The sequence below is a fragment of the Neofelis nebulosa genome, chromosome 17 (genome assembly GCF_028018385.1).
Source record: "Neofelis nebulosa isolate mNeoNeb1 chromosome 17, mNeoNeb1.pri, whole genome shotgun sequence".
NCBI classification, from domain to species: Eukaryota; Metazoa; Chordata; class Mammalia; order Carnivora; family Felidae; genus Neofelis; species Neofelis nebulosa.
The window spans coordinates 797,795-819,286 of NC_080798.1; the positions used below are offsets into that span (position 1 = coordinate 797,795).

General features: G+C 44.2%; 2 protein-coding genes and 1 long non-coding RNA gene across 4 annotated transcripts in view; 2 read left to right on the top strand and 1 right to left on the bottom strand.

The window, feature by feature from the left end:
• LOC131498962 (zinc finger protein 345-like) overlaps positions 1-21,369 on the top strand; it is a 64,659-nt gene extending 43,290 nt beyond the window's left edge. Inside the window, exon 3 of one of the 2 annotated variants that reach the window (XM_058706554.1) lies at positions 20,304-20,605. In XM_058706554.1, coding sequence (XP_058562537.1) covers positions 20,304-20,395 — 92 coding nt within the window. In that variant the 3' untranslated portion in view covers positions 20,396-20,605. Of the gene's footprint in view, positions 1-20,303; positions 20,606-21,275 lie in introns of those variants that run through there. The other variant, XM_058706555.1, reaches the window with a different exon arrangement.
• LOC131498964 (zinc finger protein 256-like) overlaps positions 1-21,492 on the top strand; it is a 259,197-nt gene that overhangs the window by 144,359 nt on the left and 93,346 nt on the right. The window lies entirely within an intron of this gene.
• On the bottom strand, positions 1,318-21,325 carry LOC131499003 (uncharacterized). The gene is made up of 2 exons (XR_009255700.1): positions 21,237-21,325; positions 1,318-1,528 (listed from the first exon to the last, which is right to left on the bottom strand). It is a non-coding gene; the product is annotated as an uncharacterized LOC131499003 (long non-coding RNA).

Sequence of the window (21,492 nt, forward strand, 5' to 3'; positions counted from 1 at the left end):
TCAGAAATACAAAACTGCAGCCCTGCTTTGTAGTGCTTGCCAATTTCCAAAGTGTAAATTCTCCCATCATGAGAGCGGGATATGCTGGGAGAAGGCGCTGAAAAATCCCACTTGGGTGTTTGGTGGAAGACTAAACTTTGGCGTGTGCCTGAGACTTTACAATCCCAGGCGGACAGGAGCTGGGGTGGGGGTGGGGGTGGGGGTGGGGGTGCTGTGAGCCAGCTGCAGGTCTGCACAAGCCTCAGGAGAAGATGTTAATCCTGACTGGCCAGAGGGGAGGGACCTCCCTAAACACCCTGATGGGTGAGTGAAAATATGGCTGGCCTCACCTTAGTGGTGACCAGGTTGTCGGGCAAACCCGCTGGGTTCAGATTGCTTCCTCGGATCCCACCCAGTACCTTGGAAGGATTTCTCACCCTCTAGTGATCACCTCCATGTGATGTAACTCTTTCTTTCTGTAATAATTGAGTGCATTCCCCAAAGATGAATGCCTTTCGTGCATCTCACCCTGAATCTAGGTTGCCTTACCAGCCCTCCCACTCAGGGGAAGACTGCCGGCAGGGGCACTGCGGCCATTTCTGGCTTCCCCCTCTCCAGGGAGGACTGGGAGCCAGTGGGGCAGGTAGAGGGCGACTCCCAGGAGAGGTCAGCAGCCTTAGTGTGACCTGCTGAGACCTTTTTTCCTTGGACCCACACGTGATGGTGGTGTCATCTCAGAGCATCAGCCAGGAAGGGGCCTGCAGGGAGAAAAAGGTGCTGGGTCGCAGGTCAGGAATGGCACAGGGACAGAGGAGACAAGGGACAGGGGAGGAAAATGGCACCCCCCGGAGGTGACTTTGGAAGGACCTGCTGGGTTGAGTCCCCGTATGTCCTGTGGAGCTCAAGGTCCCACTGTGGATCCTTAATGCAATGCATTGCCCCGAGCGCTGGCCATTCTTGACCCGGGAGGCGCCTGAGGGACACAGCCCAGTCCACAGGTGAGTTTTTTATTCCTTTCCACGTGCACAATTGTGACCACTCTGGCAGCTCCTCAGGGTGACGGGGTGTGACATCTGGGCTAAACTCATTGGATTAGGTTGTCCAAGATTATGTAAAGGAAAAAACTTCAGGCACAGGTTGGTCAACAAATTATGAGTTTGTTGTACTATAAGGTACAGGGATGTAAGAGCACCAAGCCTGGGGGTCCCAAGTTGACTAGGTTTGGCTGCTCAGCAGTGACAAAATCCCAAGGCAGAGGAACCAGTGGGGGTGAATCTCTTTCAGGGAGGCTAACATAGGGAACACAGTGGACTAAATTCTTAAAGACTGATTCCAAAGTGGTGAAAACACTTCTAGGTTTATATAAGAAAAATGTCAGCAAAGGTGGGTGGGTACATGCAGGGAGTCAGTGAGTCAAGTAGATCATTGTCATGGAGTCACTCACGGGTGGGGTCTTGCTGTCCAGGGCACTCTTTATTGCTTGAAGGGGTCGTTTTGGTTCTCATCTGGGAACGCTTGCCATCAGGGTCTTCCTTAGCCAAGAGACAAGCTGGAAGGAACCCAACGAGAACGTTTGAAGTCAAAATAGAGGCAACTGAGGTCCTCTTTCAGTACTAACAAAAATAGTATGTAGGGGTGCAGCCACCTCAAACCCTATGGCCAATCCAGTCATCTTGAAGATTTCCCAAGCATCCTTCGTCCCCATGATTTCTCTGCGGATGTTTCTCTGTAGATCAGGCATTCTCTCCTAGAAGAGCAGAGCAGTTCTGCATGCCACAGCACAAAGCAGACCCTCTTGCACAACCCCTAGGCACTGGGGAACCAGAACCTGTTGTAAAACCTTTGAGCACTGTGATAATATCCATAGCTAGCACCAGAAGAGTCTGCATGTAATCAAGAGATGCTCCAGACCGCTATGCTCCCTTTTCTGGTTAACTGCCCTAAACTGCTTTAAAAACCCTTGGGGGAGGCAGAGACCTGGGAGTTGGCCTGTGTACAAAAGTCCGCCTTCTCCCCGGGTGGCCAGCCGCCTGAATGAGCTCATGTTCCTTTCCATTGAACACTTGTCTCTTGAGTATTGGGTTTTCGAGCAATGGGCAGCAGAACTTGAGTTTTGGTAATGTAGGAATGTATTTGAACATAGATACACAGATGTGCATCCAAGTGCCAAAGCAGTTGGATACCAGTACGGTATGCAAATACCGTTTTTCTGTATGAGGGAGAGTGAAAAAGCCTTCAGGCTTTTCACTTTGTATGTTCATAAAGGAGTAGTAATCCATTAATAAACAATAGAAAATCAGCTATTGTAGACCTTACTTTTTAGTGAAGGAAACATTTGTGTGCTGATAAATTTTGCAGGCTTGGTTCTCAAATCCTGCAGCCTTAGAGAAGATTCATGTTAAACACAAGCATATTGGGTTTACTGTCTTCAGGAACAAGTAAGTGGAGGGAATACTTAACTCTGTGTCTATTTCACCCGGAGACTTCTTAAAACACCGCTCTTTGGTGGCGCCTGCATGGCTCAGTTGGTTGAGCATCTGACTTAGGCTCAAGTCATGATCTCATGGTTTGTGAGTTTGAGGCCTGCATTGGGCTCTCCGCTCTCAGCGCAGAGCCCACTTTGGACCTTCTGCTTCTCCCCCACTCACACTCTCTTTCTCAATAATAAATAAACCTCAAAACAAAACAAAACAAAACAAAACAAAAGCACTGCTTCTTGGAATCACCTGGAAAGTGTCTGAGTCAGTCAGTTTAGGGTATAGGCTGAGAATGAGCATTTCTAGTGAGTTGGTAGGTGATGCTAATGGAGAAGGTCAGTGCAGAGATGAAACTGTGAGAACAAGCATTTGGGGAGGGCCAGGCTCCCTCCCTCCAGGCTGCAGTACCTGCGGACTGTAGCTCTGTAGACTCAGAGGACAGCAGAATACTTTTTTCCTCCAAGTATTTATTTAAATTCCAGCTAGTTAAAATACAGTGCAGTATTAGTTTCAGGTGTAGAATTTAGTGATTCATTACTTACAACAACTGGTGCTCATCACGACAAGTGCACCCCTTGATAGCCATCACCTGTTAACACATCCCCCACCCACCCACCTATCCTCAAGTAACCCTGCGTTTGTTCTCTATAGTTAAGAATCTGTTTCTTGGGGAGCCTGGGTGGCTTAGTTGGTTAAGCATCCAGAACTTTATTTCAGCTCATGTTGTGATCTCACAGTTCGTGGGTCGATCCCTGGATCAGACTCTTTACTGATACACAGACCTGCCTGGGATTCTGTCGCCCTCTCTCTCTGCTCCTCCTGCCTCCTCAAAAAAAACAAAAAAACGAAAAGCAAAAAGCACCTAACAAGAGTCTATTTCTTGCTTGCCTCTCTCCTCACCGCCCCCCCCCCCCCGCCCCATGTTCATTTGTGTTGTTTCTTAAGTTTCACATATGAGTGAAGTCCTATGGGATTTGTGTTTCTCTGACTCACTAATTGCACTTAGCAACATACTCTCTGGCTCCATCCATGTCGTTGCAAAGGCAAGATTGCATTCTTTTTGGTGGCTGAGTAGTATTCCATTATATATATGTATGTGTATACACACATACATACATATATATATACATATATGTATATGCATAAACACATATATGTACATATACATATATACACACACACATATATATGTATATACACACATACACACACACATACATACATATATACACTCATACACCTACCACATCTTTATCCATTCATCAGTCGATGGAAATCTGGGCTCTTTCCCTAATTTGGCTATTGTTGATAGTGCTGCTATGAACATCGGGGGTGCGTGTATTCCTTTGCATCAATATTTTTGTATCCTTTGGGTCAGTACCTAGTAGTGCAATTACTGGATTGTAGGATAGTAGCATTTTTCACTTTTTGAGGAACCTCCATACTGTTTTCTGGAGTGGCTGCAGCAGTTTCCATTCCCACCAACATAAGAGGGTTACCCTCTTTCTGCATCCTCACCAGTATCTCTTGTTTCCTGTGATGTTAACTGTAGCCATTGTGAGTTGTGTGACATGGTATCTCATTGTAGTTTTGATTTGCATTTCCCTGATGATGAGTGATGTTGAGTATCTCTTCATGTGTGTGTTAGCCATGTGTATATCTTCTTTGGAAACATGTCTGTTTGTGTCTTCTGTCCATTTCTTAAGTAAATTATTTGTTTTTTTTGGGTGTTGAATGTTATAAGTTGTTTATAAATTGTGGATATTAACCCTTTCTCAGATATGTCATTTGAAAATATCTTCTCCCGTTCTGTAGGTTGCTTTTTAGTTTTGTTCGTTGTTTTCTTTGCCATGCAGAAGTTTTTTTTTTTATCTTGATGAAATTCCAATAGTTTACTTTAGCTTTTATTTCCCTTGCCTCGGGAGACGTATCTAGTAAGAACTCGTTAAGGCCAATTTCAAAGAGGTTTCTGCCTGTGTTCTCTAGGCTTTCATGGTTTCTTCTCTCACACTTAGGGCTTTCGTCCACTAAAAAAATTTTTTTATTTTTATTTACTTAGAGAAGGAGAGTATGCATGTGCATGCCTGCACCAGAGGGGGAGGGGATAACAGGGAGGGAGAGAGAGAATCCCAAGTGGGCTCCATGCTGGCATTACAGAGCCGGACGTGGGGCTTGAACTCACAAACCGTGAGATCGTGATCTGCGCCAAAATCAAGAGTTGGACGCTTAATCGACTGAGTCATCCAGGCACCCTTCTTTCATCCATTTTGAATTTATTTTTTGTGTATGGTGTGAGAAAGTGGTCCAGTTTGATTCTTTTGCATGTTGCTATCCAGTTTTCCCAGCACCGTTTGTTGAAGACACTGTCTTTTTTCTATTAGATATTCTTTCCTGCTTTGTCGGGCATTAATTGGCCATATAGGTGTGGGTTCATGTCCGGGTTTTCTACTCTGTTCCATTGATCTGTTTCTTGTTTTTGTGCAACTGTCTTGATCACTACAGCTTTGTAATATAACTTGAATTCTGGAATCGTGATGCCTCCAGCTTTGATTTCTTTTTTAGGATTGCTTTGGACATTTGGGATCTTTTGTGTTTTCATACAAATTTTTGCATCGTTTGTTCTAGCTCTGTGAAAACTGCTGGTCGTATTTTGATAGGGATCGCGTTAAATGTGTAGATTGCTTTGGGTAATATAGACATTCTAACAATATTTGTTCTTCCAACCCATGAACACATAATGTGCTTTCATTTGTTCGTGTCACCTTCAATTTCTTTCATAAGTGCTCTATAGTTTTCAGAGTACAGATTTTTTTACCTCTTTGTTTAGGTTTACTCCTAGGTATCTTATGGTTTTTGTTGGCAATTGTAAAAGAGATCGATTCCTTGATTTCTCTTTCAGCTGTTTTTTTATTGCCATATAGAAATGGAACAGAGTTCTGTACATTGCTTTTGTATCCTGGAACTTTACTGAATTCAGGTATCAGTTCTAGCAATTCTTTGGTGGACTCATTCAGGTTTTCCACATGGAGCATCATGTCGTCTGCAAATAGTATAAATTTGACTTCTTCCTTGCCAATTTGGGTGCCTTTTATTTCTTTTTGTTGTCTGATTGCTGAAGCAAGGACTTCTGGTACAATGTTAAATAACTATGGTGGGAGTGGCCATCCCTATCTTGTTCCTGACTGTAGAGGAAGAGCTCATTTTTCCCCATTGAAGATTATATTAGCCTTGGCTCTTTTATATTTGGCCTTTTGATGTTGAGATATGTTCCCTCTATTCGTACTTAAGAGGGTTTTTCTCAAGCATGGATGCTGTACTTTGTCGAGTGTTTTTTCTGCATCTATTGAGAGGATCCTCTTGTTCTTATCCTTTGTTGTTGCTGTTGCTGTTGTTGTTGTTGTTGTTGTTGTTGTTGTTGTTGTTGTTAATGTGGTGTATCACATCGATTGATTTGTGAATATTGAATCACCTTTGCAACCCTGGAATAAATCCTACTCTGTTCATGGTGAATGATTCTTTTAACATTCTGTTTGATTTGATTTGCTACTGTTTTGTTGAGAAATTTCTCATCCATGTTAATCAGGGATATTGCCTGTAATTATTTTTTCTAGTGTGGTCTTTGTCTGGTTCTCAGATCAAGGTAATTCTGGTGTCATAGAATTGGTTTGGAAGTTTTCCTTCCATTTCCATTTTTTGGAATAGTTTGAAAAGAATACGTATTAACTCTTCTTTAACATTTGGGAAGCCATGTGGCCCTAGAGATTTACTGTTGGGAGATTTTTGACTACTGGTACAATTTCTTTGCTGGTTATCAGTCTGTTCAAATTTTCTATTTTTTCCTGTTTCAGTTTTGGCAGTTCATATGTTTCTGTTTTTTTTCATTTCTTCAAGATTACCTGGTGTGATGGTATATTATTTTTCATAATATTCTCTTATATTTGTATTTCTGGGCTGTTGCTTGTGATCTCTCCTCTCCCATTTGTGATTTAATTTATTTGAGTGCTTTCTCTATTCTTTTTCATAAGTCTCACTAGGTGTTTATCCCTTTTATTGTGTCTTTCAAAGAAGAAGTTCCTGGTTTCATTGATCTGTGCTTCTATTTTTGTTTTCATTTTTGTTTTTGTTTGCTTGTTTGTCTCTATGTCACTTATTTCGGGTCTAATCTTTATTATTTCCCTTCTGCTGGCTTTAGGCTTCGTTTGTTCTTTTTCTAGCTTCTTTAGGTATAAGGTTAGGTTTGCCTTTCTTCTTTTTGAGGTGGGCCTGTATTGCCATATACTTACCTCTTAGGACCACTTTTGCTGCATCCCAAAGTTTAAAAAACTTTTTTTCTTAATGTTTATTTATTTTTGAGAGGGGGGATGGGAAGGGCAGAGAAAGAAGGAGACACAGAATCCAAAGCAGCCTTCAAGCTCTGAGCTGTCAGCACAGATCCTGACGCAGGGCTCGAACTCACAAGCCATGACATGATGACTGAGCCCAAGTCAGACGCCTAACCGACTGAGCTACCCAGGCACCCCGCATCCCAAAGGTTTTGTACCATCATATTTTCATTTTCGTTTTCATTTTCATTTGTTTCCATGAATTTTTTATCTTTCATTTCCTGGTTGACTCATTCCTACTTTAGTAGGATGTACTTTAGTCTCCACGTATTTGTGGTGCTTCCAAATTGTTTCTTGTGGCTGACCTGAAGTTTCATAGTGTCATGGTGGGAAATATGCATCACGTATCTCAAATCTTTTTGTACTTGTTGAAGCCTGAATTGTGACCCACTGTGTAATAATATTCTAGAGAATGTCCCATGCGCCCTTGATAAGAATGTGTATCTGCTTCTTTAGGGTGAAATGTTGTGACTATATCGGTTACGTGCATCTGGTCCAGTGTGTCGTTCACAGCCATCGTTTCCTTGTTGATTTTCTGCTTGGATGATCTGTGGATTGCTGTCAATGGGGTGTTAAAGCCATCTACTTTTATTGTATTATTATCAATGAGTTTCATTATGTTTGTTATTAATTGATTTATATCTTTGGGAACGCCAAGATGGGGGCATAAATATTTACAATTGTTAGTTCTTGGCGAATAGACCCCTTTATTATGATATAGTGCCATTCTTAACTCTTGTTACAGTCGTTGGTTTAAATCTAGTCTGTCTGATATAAGCATGGCTACTCTGGCTTTCCCTTGACATCTATTTTTTTTTTTTTTTTAATTTTTTTTTTTTAACGTTTATTTATTTTTGAGACAGAGAGAGACAGAGCATGAACAGGGGAGGGGCAGAGAGAGAGGGAGACACAGAATCGGAAGCAGGCTCCAGGCTCTGAGCCATCGGCCCAGAGCCCGACGCGGGGCTCGAACTCACGGACCGTGAGATCGTGACCTGAGCTGAAGTCGGACGCTTAACCGACTGAGCCACCCAGGCGCCCCTCCCTTGACATCTATTAAGAAGATAAATGTTTCTCCATCCCCGCACTTTCAATCTGCAGGTGTTTTAGGTCTAAAGTGAGTCTCCTGAGGGGCCTGGGCGGCTCAGTTGGTTAGGCGACCAATTTCAGCTCAGGTCACGATCTTGAAGTTTGTGGGTTCGAGCCCTGTGTTGGACTGTGTGCTGACACCTCAGAGTCTGGAGCCTGCTTCGGATTTTGTGTCTCCCTCTCTGTCTGCCCCTTCCACAAGCTCTTCCTCTCTGTCTCTCTCTGAAAAATAAATATTTAAAAATTTTTAAAAATAAAAAAATATATGGGGCGCCTGGGTGGCGCAGTCGGTTGGGCGTCCGACTTCAGCCAGGTCACGATCTCCTGGTCTGTGAGTTCCAGCCCCGAGTCAGGCTCTGGGCTGATGGCTCAGAGCCTGGAGCCTGTTTCCGATTCTGTGTCTCCCTCGCTCTCTGCCCCTCCCCCATTCATGCTCTGTCTCTCTCTGTCTCAAAAATAAATAAACGTTGAAAAAAAAATTTTTTTAAAAATAAAAAAATATAAAGTGAGTTTCTTGTAGACAGGATGTAGATGGATCTCGTTTTCTTCATCCATTCTGACAACCTAAGTCTTTTGATTGGAATATTTAGTCCATTTACATTAGAGTGATTATTGACAGTTATGAATTTAGTGCCATTGTATCACTTGTTTAAAATTTTTTTTAATGTTTATTTCTTTTTTTTTTTTTTTTTTTTTTTATTTTTTTAAATTTTTTTTTCAACGTTTTTTATTTATTTTTGGGACAGAGAGAGACATAGCATGAACGGGGGAGGGGCAGAGAGAGAGGGAGACACAGAACCGGAAACAGGCTCCAAGCCATCAGCCCAGAGCCTGACGCGGGGCTCGAACTCACGGACCGCGAGATCGTGACCTGGCTGAAGTCGGACGCTTAACCGACTGCGCCACCCAGGCTCCCCAATGTTTATTTCTTTGAGAGAGAGAGAGAGAGAGAGAGAGAGAGAGAGAGAGAGAGAGAGAGAACAAGCAGGGGAGGGGGAGAGAGAGAGGGAGACAGAATCCGTTGCAGACTCCATGCTCTGAGCTGTCAGCACAGAGCCCGATACGGGGTTCAAACCCATGTACCATGAGATCGTGACCTGAGCCGAAGTCGGACGCTTAACCAACTGAGCCAGCTAGGCTGGCTCAGTTAAGTCATTGTTTCTGAAGCTTTTTTTTCTGTTCCTGTTTAATCTTTGTCACTTTCCGTCTTTCTTTCCCACTCAAAGAGTTCTCTTTAATATTTTTTGCAGATCTCATCTGGTGGTCACAAACTCCATAAGTTTTGTTTGTCTGGGAAGCTCTTTAGGTTTCCTTCTCTTCTGAATGACAGTCTTGCTGGATAGAGTATTCTTGGCTGCAGATTTTTCCCATTCAACACAGTGATTCATGCGACTCCCTTCAGGTCTGCCAGGTCTTTGTGGAAAGATCTAACCTTATTTGTCTTGCCTTGTAGGTTATGGATTTCTTTTCCCTTTTCCCTTTTAGGATTTTTTCCTTATCTCTATATTTTGCAAATTGTACTATGGTATGTCCTGGTGTTGGCCTGCTTTTGTTGATTTTTTTTTTCTTTTCTTTTTCTAAATTTACATCCAAGTTAGTTAGCATATAGTGCAACAGTGATTTCAGGGGTAGATTCCTTAACGTCCCTACCCATGTAGACCACTCCGCATCCCACAACCCCTCCAGTAACCCTCTGTTTGTTCTCCATATCTAAGAGTCTCGTATGATTTGTCCCCCTCCCTGTTTTTATATGATTTTTGATTCCCTTCCCTTGTGTTCATCTGTTCTGTGTCTTAAAGTCCTCATAGGAGTGATGTCATATGATATTTGTCTTTATCTGACTAATTTCGCTTAGCATAATACCCTCCAGTTCCATCCATGTAGTTGCAAGATGGCAAGATTTCATTCTTTTTGATTGCCGAGTAATACTCTAGTGTGTGTGTGTGTGTGTGTGTGTGTGTGTACACATACACACCCCACATCTTCTTTATCCATTCATCCATCGATGGACATTTGGACTCTTTCCATACTTTGGCTATTGTTGATAGTGCTGCTATAAACATTGGGATACATGTGCCCCTTCGAAACAGCATACCTGCATCCCTTGGATAAATACCTAGTACTGCAATTGCTGGGTCGTAGGGTAATTTTATTTTCAAAATTTTTAGGAACTTCTATACTGTTTTCCAGAGTGGCTGCACCAGTTTGCATTCCCACCAGCAGTGCAAAAGAGATCCTCTTTCTCAGCATCCTCGCCAACATCTGTTGTGCCTGAGTTTGTTAATGTTAGCCCTTCTGTCAGGTGTGAGGTGGTATCTCATTGTGGTTTTGATTTGTATTTCCCCAATAATGAGTGATGTTGAGCATTTTTTCATGTGTCTTCTTTGGAGAAATGTCTATTCATATCTTTTGTCCATTTCTTTACTGGACTATTTGTTTTTTGGGTGTTGAGTTTGATAAGTTCTTTTTAGATTTTGGATACTAACCCTTTATCTGATATGTCGTTTGCAAATATCTTCCGCCATTCCACTGGTTGCCTTTTAGTTTTGCTCTTTGTTTCCTTCACTGTGCAGAAGCTTTTTATTTTCATGAGGTCTCAATAGTTCATTTTTGCTTTTGTTTCCCTTGCCTCTGGAGACTTGTTGAGTAAGAAGTTGCTGTGGCCAAGGTCAAAGAGGTTTTTGCCTGCTTTGTCCTCAAGGATTTTGATGGCTTCCTGTCTTACCTTTACGTCTTTCATCCATTTTGAGTTGATTTTTGTGTATGGTGTAAGAAAGTGGTCCAGAATCGTTTTCTCTGCATGTCACTGTCCGGTTTTCCCAGCACCACTTGCTGAAGGGACTGTCTTTATTCCATTGGATATGCTTTCCTGCTTTGCCAAAGATTAGTTGGCCATACGTTTCTGTGTCCATTTCTGGGTTCTCTGTTCTGTCCCACTGATCTGAGTGTGTGTTCTTACGCCAGTGCCATACTGTCTTGTTGATTACACGTTTGTAATGCAGCTTGAAGGCCACTGCTTTTGTTGATTTTGATGGGAGTTCTCTCTGCTTCTTGGATTTGGACGTTTGTTTCCTTCCCTGAATTAGGGAAGTTTTCAGCTATAATTTCCTCAAATAAGCCTGCCCCCTTTTCCTCTCTCTTCTTTCTCTGGGACTCCTATGATATGAGTATTACTACATTTTGTGGAGTCGCTAAGTTCCCTAGTTCTATGTTCATCATCCAATATTTTTATTTCCCTCTTCTTTTCAGCTTTATTATTTTCCATAATTTTATCTTCTATATCACTTATTCATTCCACGGCTTCTTCCATCCTTGTTGTCATTACAATCCATCAGTTTCACTTCTCGGTTTGGGCATTCTTTATTTCAGGCCGACTAGTGTTTCGTTCTTTTATTTCTGTGGTAAGGAAGTCCCTGCTGTCTTCTGCGGTTTCTCAAGCCCAGGTAGCATCCTTATGATTGTTGCTTTAAGTTCTATATCAGGCATATTACCTATACCTCTTTTGATTAGATCCCTATCTGTGACCTTTTCTTGCTCTTTCTTTTGGGATGAATTCCTCCCTCTTGTATTTTGTCTAGGTCTCTGTCTTCTTCTCTGTGTTAGGAAAGCCTGCTATGTTCTCTGATTCTGAGAGTAATGGCTTTGTTAAAAACAGGTCATAATACTGACCAGAGCCTTGGTGCTTCAGGTGCCAGGTATATGCTGTGTGTATGCTGTGTGCAGTCTGCTGCTGTGTTTTTGCTGCTGTTTCCCTCAGGTCACTCTTCAGCAAAGTTTCTCCATTTCACCACTGGGGAGTGTTTGCACCTTGTCTAGAGTGTGGTAAGTTTTAACTAGCTGTGCTCTCATCTACTTGATGAAAGAGCCCTGATGCTATTTCCAGTTAACTGAAGCTTTGTAGCACTCTGTGGTCCGTAGTCTTGTATGCGCGGGGTGTTTGTGCTGGTCTTCAGTGGGAAGGGCATGCTGCTCTGGTTCTCAGGCACGCTTGCCCTAGTAAAGAGGCACTGGCAGAGTGCAGATTGGTGGGGCTTGGTGTAAGCAGTTCTGGACTCCACTGTTTGCGCTGTGCTGCTCACTGAAGTCAGTCCATACTGATGAGTGGGCGATGAAAATGGCACCAGCCCTCTTTCTCATTCCCGAGAGGGAAGTTCATGCCAGCTGGTGTCTGGGAAGCCCTCAGAGATGAGTGAATCATCTCCCTGCATGTGTCCCAGGTGTCCCACAGATCCCTGCCTTCACCGCATCTGTGTCTGGGCTGTCTGCCCATCTGGCAGTGCAGTGCACCTGTGTTGCATCCCAGGCAGGCTGGCTGAGTTTTAAAACTCCAAAGTTTAGGGGCCTGTCGTGGTGCAGACCCACACCGGTACTCTGGATTGGGGGAGGGGTGTTTTGCCATGCTGGTGCTGATGCAGGTCTGTCCTAGAAAGGCAGTTGCACCAGTGCACAGGAGCTTGGAGTTTGGGGTAAAGTGCAGCAAAAACCGGTGTCTAGGTTGGCTGCCCTCAGCAGGTGTCTCTGCCCTTGTGCTAAGAGGTGGGTGTGCACAATGGCACCTGCCAAATGCTTGGACCAGTGAGAGACAATGTCTCCTCTGCCAGGTGCACTCCAAGAAGGGGGAAACATCTCTTCCAGTGCACCCCAGGGGATCCTCAGATCATGTTGTGTGCTCCAGGGCGCTGCCCTCTCTTTCCACATGAGCACTACACAGCCACCAGGATCCATACCAGCCAAAATGAGGATCTCTGAGCTCCACTCATTCTTTTTTTTTTTTTAATTTTTTTTTCAACGTTTTTTATTTATTTTTGGGACAGAGAGAGACAGAGCATGAACGGGGAAGGGGCAGAGAGAGAGGGAGACACACAGAATTGGAAACAGGCTCCAGGCTCTGAGCCATCAGCCCAGAGCCTGACGCGGGGCTCGAACTCACAGACCGCGAGATCGTAACCTGGCTGAAGTCGGACGCTTAACCGACTGCGCCACCCAGGCGCCCCAGAGCTCCACTCATTCTTAAAATTCACGATAATCAGCCCTTCTTGTTTTCCCTGTGAATGGCTTTAGAAAGTGTTTTCCTTGTGCAATCCCCTGGGTTTTGTGTGCTTTCATCCTCTCTCCTCTCTCTCTCTCCCTCTCCCTACTCCTCCCCCTCTCGCTTCTCTTCCCCTTCCCTTTCACTTTCCCCTTTCCCCTTTCCCTTTACGTTTCTCTTTGTGTGTCATCTCTCTGTGATCATGGCTCCCTCTGTTCTGCAGCACACGCAGCCCTTTCCTCCCCTAAGTCATATCTCTACCTCTCTTAACTTTCACGGTGTGGCCTCTTGTCTCTTTCTTTAGTGGTGCAGTTTGTCATGTCTGTCTTCAGATCGTTTTCCTGGGTGTTCAGAATGATTTGATATTTATCTAGCTGTGTTGAAGAGATGAGGACTGTATAGGGAAGGCCCTTCTGTTACTCCACCATCATAGCTCCCTTTATGTTTGTTATTTATTGTTTTATATATCTGGGTACTCTCATATTCAGGGCATAAGTATTTACAATTGTTAGATCTTATTGTTGGATTGTTCTTTTTCTTATGATATAGTGTCCTCTTCAACTCTTGTTATATAGACTTTGGTTTAAAATCTTGTTTGAGGGGGTGCCTGGGTGGCTCAGTCGGTTAAGCGTCCGACTTCGGCTCAGGTCATGATCTCACGGTCCGTGAGTTTGAGCCCCGCGTCGGGCTCTGTGCTGACAGCTCAGAGCCTGGAGCCTGTTTCGGATTCTGTGTGTCCCTCTCTCTCTGACCCTCCCCTGTTCATGCTCTGTCTCTCTCTGTCTCAAAAATAAATAAACGTTAAAAAAGTAAATAAATAAATAAAATCTTGTTTGATATGAGTATTGCTATTCCAGCTTTCTTTGATGTTCATTTGCATGATAGATGATCTCCATCCCCTCACTTTCAATCTGCAGGTGTCTTAGGTCTTAAACGAGTCTTTTTGAGGCAGCATACAGAAGGGTCTTGTTTTCTTGCTGGTTTATTGGGTGGGGGGGTTAGTCTTGGTTTTTTTAGAGATTGTAACACCCTATGTCTTTTGATGGAAAGTTTACTCCATTTACATTCAGAATAGTTTTTTTAAGTTTATCTATTTATTTTGAGAGATGGTGAGAGACAGAGAATGCAGGAGGAGCAGAAAGATAAGGGGAGAGAGAGAGACAGAGAGAGAGAGAAGAAGTGTGAGAGAGAGAGTGAGAGAGGGAGAGAGAGTTACAGTGAGAGAGAGAGAGAGACAGACAGACAGAAACAGAGACAGAGACAGAGACAGGGTCCACACTGTCAGTACAGAGCCTGATACAGGGCTTGAACTCATGAACCATAAGATCATGACCTGAGCCTAAACCAAGAGTTGGTCACCCATCTACCTGAGCCACTCAGGCACTCCCAGAGTAATTTTTTTTTAAGTAAGCTACACACCCAGCACAGAGCCCAAGCAAGAGCTCAAACTCATATGCAGAGATCAAGACCTGAACTGATAAGAGTAAGTATTGATGAAAATGAATTTGGTTCCATTTTATGACTTGTTTTATCATTGTTTATGGAGATTTTCTCTGTTCCTTTCCAGTCTCTATCACTTTTGGTCTTTCCTTCTCACTCTAGGAGTCCCCTTTAATATTTCTTGGAGGGCTGGTTTAGTGGTCGTGAGCTCCTTTCATTTTTGTTTTTTGGGAAACTCTTTATCTCTCCTTCCATTCTGAACGACACTCTTGCTGCATAGAGTATTCTAGGCTGCATACTTTTCCCATTCTGCATGTTGAATATATCATGCCACTCCCTTCTGGCCTGCCAAGTTTCTATGGAGAGATCTGCAGCTATTCTGATGGGTCTTCCCTTGTTAGTTAGAGGCTTCTATTGTCTTGGTGCTTTTAGGATTTTTGATTTAGCAGTATATTTTGCAAATTTAATTATAATATGTATGGTGCTGGCCTTGCTTTTGTTGAGTTTGTTGGGAGTTCTTTTTCCCTCCTGGATTTGGATGTCTATTTACTTTCTCAGATAAGGGAAGTTTTCAGCTATAATGGCCTGAAATCAACTTTCTATCCCCTTTTCCCTCTCCAGTTCTTCTGGGACTCCTATGATACGAATGCTATTATGTTTGATGGAATCACCGAGTTCCCTAAGTCTATCCCCATGATCCTCTGTCTTCTTTCTCTCTTTTGTTCATCTTCATTATTTTCCCTAATTCTATCCTCTATATGACTTATTTGTTCCTCTGCTTCTTCCACCCTTGTCATTACATCCAATGCGTTTCAAATCTCAGTCATTGCACTTTTCATTCCTGCCTGATTGTTTTTTAACTGTTTTGTTTCTCTGGTAAAGACCTCCCAGATGTCTTCCCTTCTTTTCTCAAGCCCAGCAAGTATCCTCAGATTATTGTTTTAAGTTCTCCATGAGTATATTAATTAGATCTGTGTTAATTAGATCTCTGGCTGTGATTTTACTGTTGTTGTTTTTTTTTTTTTGAATTGTATTTATTTATTTTTAGAGAATGAGAGAGTGAGACAGGGGATGGCTGGAGAGAGAGGGAGAGTGAAAATCCCAAGCAGGCTTCTGGCCTAGTCACAGAACCCGATATGGGCCTCAATCTCATGATCCGTGAGATCATGAACTAAGCCAAAAATCAAGAATTGGATGCTCAACCGTCTGAGGCGCTCTGGCTGTAATTTTATCTTGTTCTTCCTTTAGGGAAGAATTCCTCCATGTGGGCATTTTGTTTAGGTCTCTGTCTTCTTCTGTATATTAGACAAGCCCATCAAATTTTCTTTTCCTGAGAGTAATGGCTTTATTAATTTTTTTTTCAACGTTTTTTATTTATTTTTGGGACAGAGAGAGACAGAGCATGAACGGGGGAGGGGCAGAGAGAGAGGGAGACACAGAATCGGAAACAGGCTCCAGGCTCCGAGCCATCAGCCCAGAGCCCGACGCGGGGCTCGAACTCACGGACCGCGAGATCGTGACCTGGCTGAAGTCGGACGCTTAACCGACTGCGCCACCCAGGCGCCCCCGAGAGTAATGGCTTTATTAAGGAGAAGTCATATAGTGTGCATGGCCTGGCGCTTCAGGGAGTGTCTGTTGTGTGTACTGTGTGTACTCTACTGCTGTGATTTGCTGCTCTATCCTTCAGGCCAGTTGCTGGCAGAGGTTCTCCTTGCCCACAGTGGGCACTCTTTGGTCCTTGGCCTGAATGTGGCAAATTTTAACTAGGTGTCTCAGGCCTGCTTGTTAAATGAGACCTGATGCTACTTCCACTAGAACTGAATCCTTGCAGAACACTCTGGTCAGGAGATGTGGTGTGTGTGTGGGTTTCTGCTGGTCATCTTTCGAATGGGCCCACAGCCGTGGGACTTAAGCCCACGTGGCCCAGAAGGGCAGTGCTGGCAGAGTGCAGGTGGGTGGGACTTGGTGTATGCAGGTTAGGAAACCAGTGTTCGCCCTGTGCTGTTTACTGGAGCTGGATTTTGCTGAGGGGCAGTGGAGGAAAATGGCACCAGCCAACCCCTTTGATCCTGGAGAGGGGTCTCCATGCTTACTGCTCTCAGGGAAGCGCTCCCAGAAGGGTGAATAATCCCCCTGCATCCAAGGCAGTTTACAGAGAGCCGTTTCACTCTGTCTGTCTCTGGGATGTTTGCTTGCCAGGAGCAGTGCTTTGGGCTCTATCCCAGCCCAGTATGCTGACTTTTACAACTCAAAAATTTAGGGACATGCTGGGCAGGGGCCTGTGCTGATTACCTGGGATAGGGTCTCTCCATCCTGAGGCTGATGCGTGTTTGACCAAGAGGTGCGGTTGCCCCAGCGCACGGGCCTTGGGACTTGGAGCAAGCGGGCTAGGCAGCCAGTGTGAGCTTGAGCCACCCTCAGCAGCTCTTCTGCATCTATGCCAAGGGGCATGGGAGGGAAATGGTGCAGCTGGTTCTTTTTTTCCCAGGGAGGCATCTCTGCTAACCCACTTCTCACAGATGCACTCCAAGAAGAGTGAACAGTGTCTGCCCTGTGGTCCCTAGGTGTTCTTCAGATCGTGCCTTCTGACTCCAGGTTGCTTGCCTGCCTTCTCTAGAGGAGTAGGGCAGACGCTCAGGGCTGCATCCCAGTGAAACCCACCAACATTTAAAATCTAGTCTCTGAGCCCTGTTGGTTGCAAAAGCTGCCAGGTGTCAGGCCCTCTCATTTTTCCAGTGAATAGCTTTGGGGAAGTGTTTTCCTAGTGCAATCCCCTGTGCTCTCCTCCCTCCCTCCCTCCTTCCCCCCCCCTCTCTCTGTCTCTCTCTCTCTCTGTCTCTCTCTGTCTCTCATCTCTCAGGGATCCCAGGCCTCTGCAGCCCCCCAATCTGTTTCTTGCCCAAACCCCATCTCTGCACTTCCTGCTTCCCTTGATGTGACATCTTCTCTGCCTCTAGTTGTGCAGTTTGTTCTGTTGAACCCAGGTTGATTTTATGGGTATTCAGAGTGATTGGATAGTTATTTAGTCGTGTTTAAGGGAAGAAATGAGCCTAGGATCCTCCTACTCTGCCAGTATCTTAACTCCTCCCCTCCCCCAGTCCAAAGATGTCTAACGGACAACTCCTGAGTTTCTCTGCAGTGAGCCAAGCAATCTAAAGGCTTAAATGAGGGGCGCCTGGGTGGCTCAGTCGGTTCAGCGACCGACTTCAGCTCAGGTCATGATCTCCTGCTCTGTGAGTTCCAGCCCCGCGTCGGGCTCTGTGCTGACAGCTCAGAGCTTGGAGCCTGCTTCAGATCCTGTGTCTCCCTCTCTCTGGCCCTCCCCCGTTCATGCTCTGTCTCTCTGTCTCAAAAATAAATAAACGTTAAAAAAAAATTTTTTTTTTAAAAAAGAAAGAAAAAAAATAAAGGCTTAAATGAATGGAGTTCCAGGGGCTCCGATGCCAAGATGTCCACACACTGAAGCCACCTACCAACGTGTTTCTTTTGCTGGAAACTGTACATCAACAAGAAGGCCATTAGACTCAGGTGGCTCCAATGACTTAGCCACCTACACCTCACTTCAAGCAAATTCTTGTAAATGCCTCAAGGGTCAGAATTCAAAACCCAAGGGCACCCTGTCTCTAACAGGCAACTAGGCTTTTCCATATAAGATAGTTTCTGAAGGTATAGCCAGTCATGTAACGTGTTTCCTTTTCTTCTCATTTTGGTCTACACAAGCCTTTCCCCTGTTGGGTTTGGGGCTGCCTGATTGGATTTGGTGTTTGCTCAAACAGGCACTTCTAAATTTTAATGTACCTCGCTTTATTTAAACAAAACTAATAAAAGTAATAACCCACAGGACTCATATTTACTCATGGTGCACGTAATAATGAGGGCTGCCACACAGCCCTGTGTAATATTACATAAAATGTCCTCTTCTTTTTTTTTTAATTTTAAAAATTATTTGTTTATTTCTTTTTTTTTTTTTTTTTAATTTTTTTTCAACGTTTTTTATTTATTTTTGGGACAGAGAGAGACAGAGCATGAACGGGGGAGGGGCAGAGAGAGAGGGAGACACAGAATCGGAAACAGGCTCCAGGCTCCGAGCCATCGGCCCAGAGCCTGACGCGGGGCTCGAACTCACGGACCGCGAGATCGTGACCTGGCTGAAGTCGGACGCTTAACCGACTGCGCCACCCAGGCGCCCCATTATTTGTTTATTTCAAGAGAGACAGAGTGTGAGAATGAGAGGGGCAGAGAGAGGGAGACACAGAATCTGAAGCAAGCTCCAGTCTCTGAGTTGTCAGCACAGAGCCCGATACAGGGCTCGAACTCATGAACTGTGAGATTATGACCTGTCCCGAAGTAGGACACTTAACCCATTGAGGCACCCAGGCGCCCCTCCAACGTCCTTTTCTCACAAAATCACCTCTTGTTGTTTCCATCACACCTCCCACATTCTTTTTTTTTTTTTTCAACGTTTTTTATTTATTTTTGGGACAGAGAGAGACAGAGCATGAACGGGGGAGGGGCAGAGAGAGAGGGAGACACAGAATCCGAAACAGGCTCCAGGCTCTGAGCCATCAGCCCAGAGCCCGACGCGGGGCTCGAACTCACAGACCGCGAGATCGTGACCTGGCTGAAGTCGGACGCTTAACCGACTGCGCCACCCAGGCGCCCCAACACACCTCCCACATTCTAACGTACAATAGAACTTAGTTTTCCTGCTTCATGTTTCCTGTGTTTTTCTTGAACACGATAAAAGGCACATGAAGACGGGACTGCTTCTCTTGTAACTGAATTTTCCCATGCATCTACCAAAAGTTGTTGCAAACACATTTTGTGCTCAATGCACATATTTTAGAACAGTGAGTAAAAATGACATTAGAATTTATCTCTCATCTACCTCTCATAAGTCTCCAAATTAGTGTGAAGATTAGTAAATTAAATCTTACTAGAATGGATTCAGGAGGCCCTGGAAGGAGACCTCTCACAGAGACATGACATGCATAAAGAGCAGGAGGAGGGGAGATAACTTTTGTCTTGACAAGGGAGGACACACTCCCAGTAGGAAATTAATCTCCTGCCTTTCACAAAAAGAAGGATGATCTCTCCTTGCCCCATTAAGGAAACACTAACCATGGCATGCAGCCAGTGAAAACCCACCACAACCTCAAACTTTTGTTCTTCAGTGAACTTTTGTTGAAAGCAACTGTCCCCAATCTCCACCTTAAACCTAATAAACCCAGACTTTTGTGATGCCTAAGTGGCTCACTTGGTTGAGTTTCCAACTTCAGCTCAGGCCATTTTTTTATGATTCATGAGTTCAAGCCCCACATTGGGCTATCTGGTGTCAGCCCGGAGCCTGCTCTGGATCCAGTGTGCCTGCCCCCACCCCCCCTCCCCCGCCGCCCCTCTCCCACTTGCTCTCCCTCTCTAAAAAATAAATAAACATTTGTGAAAGTAGCTCTGGACCTTTATTTTTTTTTAAATGCTGACTTTCCCTCTGTCTCTTGAAACTTGCCTGTGGATTGCCATGGTGTGGTTATCCTCAGTTGAAATTCCTTTGTCATTTGTGAATAAATTCAGTTTGCTAGTAAAGTAACTGGGTATTTATTTTTAAGCTGGACAGTAGTATTGTTCAATGCTTGTAGGAATGAAAACGTCACATTCTTGAGATAAAACCCTCACAAAAACCAAGTATTGGTTTAGCACAGTCACATGCTCCATTTGGTTCTATCTTTTCTCAGACTTACAGCCTGCTTCTAAAAGTTCTGTTAGTTTGTAACTGTTTTTTACTCTTTACTGATGTGTAGGGAGGTGGAATGTTGGTTTGCCCATAGGTATTTCTGGCAGTGTCTTAAACCACTAGATAAACGTTGTGAACTGCTTTCTGAAATGGGCATTTCACATCTGATTTTCTAGGATACTTTCAATTCCTACTGCCAGTGCCTGAAGAAATGAGAATAATGAGAATCACTTCCCAGCAAGAGGATGAGGTCATTGGGTTCAGATAATCCTTTACTTCAGGGTTCAGATTCGCCCTTTGCACACTCCCTCCAACTAAATGGCAACGTGTTTGGTACCAAATATAGCATCAGTTAAGTTGCTCTCTGTTTGGGATCAATGTCAATCTCCTGACAGGAACTGAGTATATCTGGGAATGTGGAGTAAGTAATATATGGATAAAAATGTTCCTCAAAAGATGGGAAGACACGGGGTGCCTGTGTGGCTCAGTCGGTTGGGGGTCCAACTTTGGCTCAGGTCATGATCTTGCGGTTCGTGGGTTCGAGCCCCACGTCAGGCTCTGTGCTGACAGCTCAGAGCCTGGAGCCTGCTTTGGATTCTGTGTCTTCATCTCTCTGCCCCTTCTCCACTCACACTCTGGCTCTCTCTCAAACGTAAATAAACATTAAATTAAATTAAATTTAAAAAAAGATGGGACAACAATCACGGTATGGGCATCTGAAGTTTTGTGTGGAACCAGAGGCTGACATTGTCAGTTTACCTAATTCAGGGTGGCCTACCATCCCTGTCACGGACTTGTATAGGGTGTGACAAAGGGAATCACAGGCCCCAAATGGAGTCACTTCTGCTGGGTCATGTCACCAAAGCAGGGCACAATACCTAAGCTCATACAACTTCAGCACTACCCAGAAATATAGTTTTCCACTGGTCAGTGAGGAATGTTGTGGTCAGCACCAAAAGGGTAATCGGCCACACGAATGGGTCCTCTGCGTCGCCCAAAAATGAGGTATTCCGCTGATAAGACCTTTTTGTCCCATAACAAAGTGACCTCGCCTGACATAATCCTTTTTTCTGTTTATGAACTTCTTGTTCTACCTTTAAAAACCTTACCCTTTCTGTAGCTCTTTGTTGCTTCCCTTAACTTGCTAGATGTGATGCTGCCCAATTCACAAATGAGTGACTGATCCTGAAGACCTTCAAAATGCACTGGGCTGAATTTTTATGATAACGGGGACTTTTGTATTGTTCCCGACCAATTGCAAAACTGACTCTAACGCTTCAGGCTGCAAGCATTTGAAGAGCAACATCTTTCCAGCAGTGCACGGCCTCCTTTGATTTCCTAAGTGCTGGACACATTTGAATGATG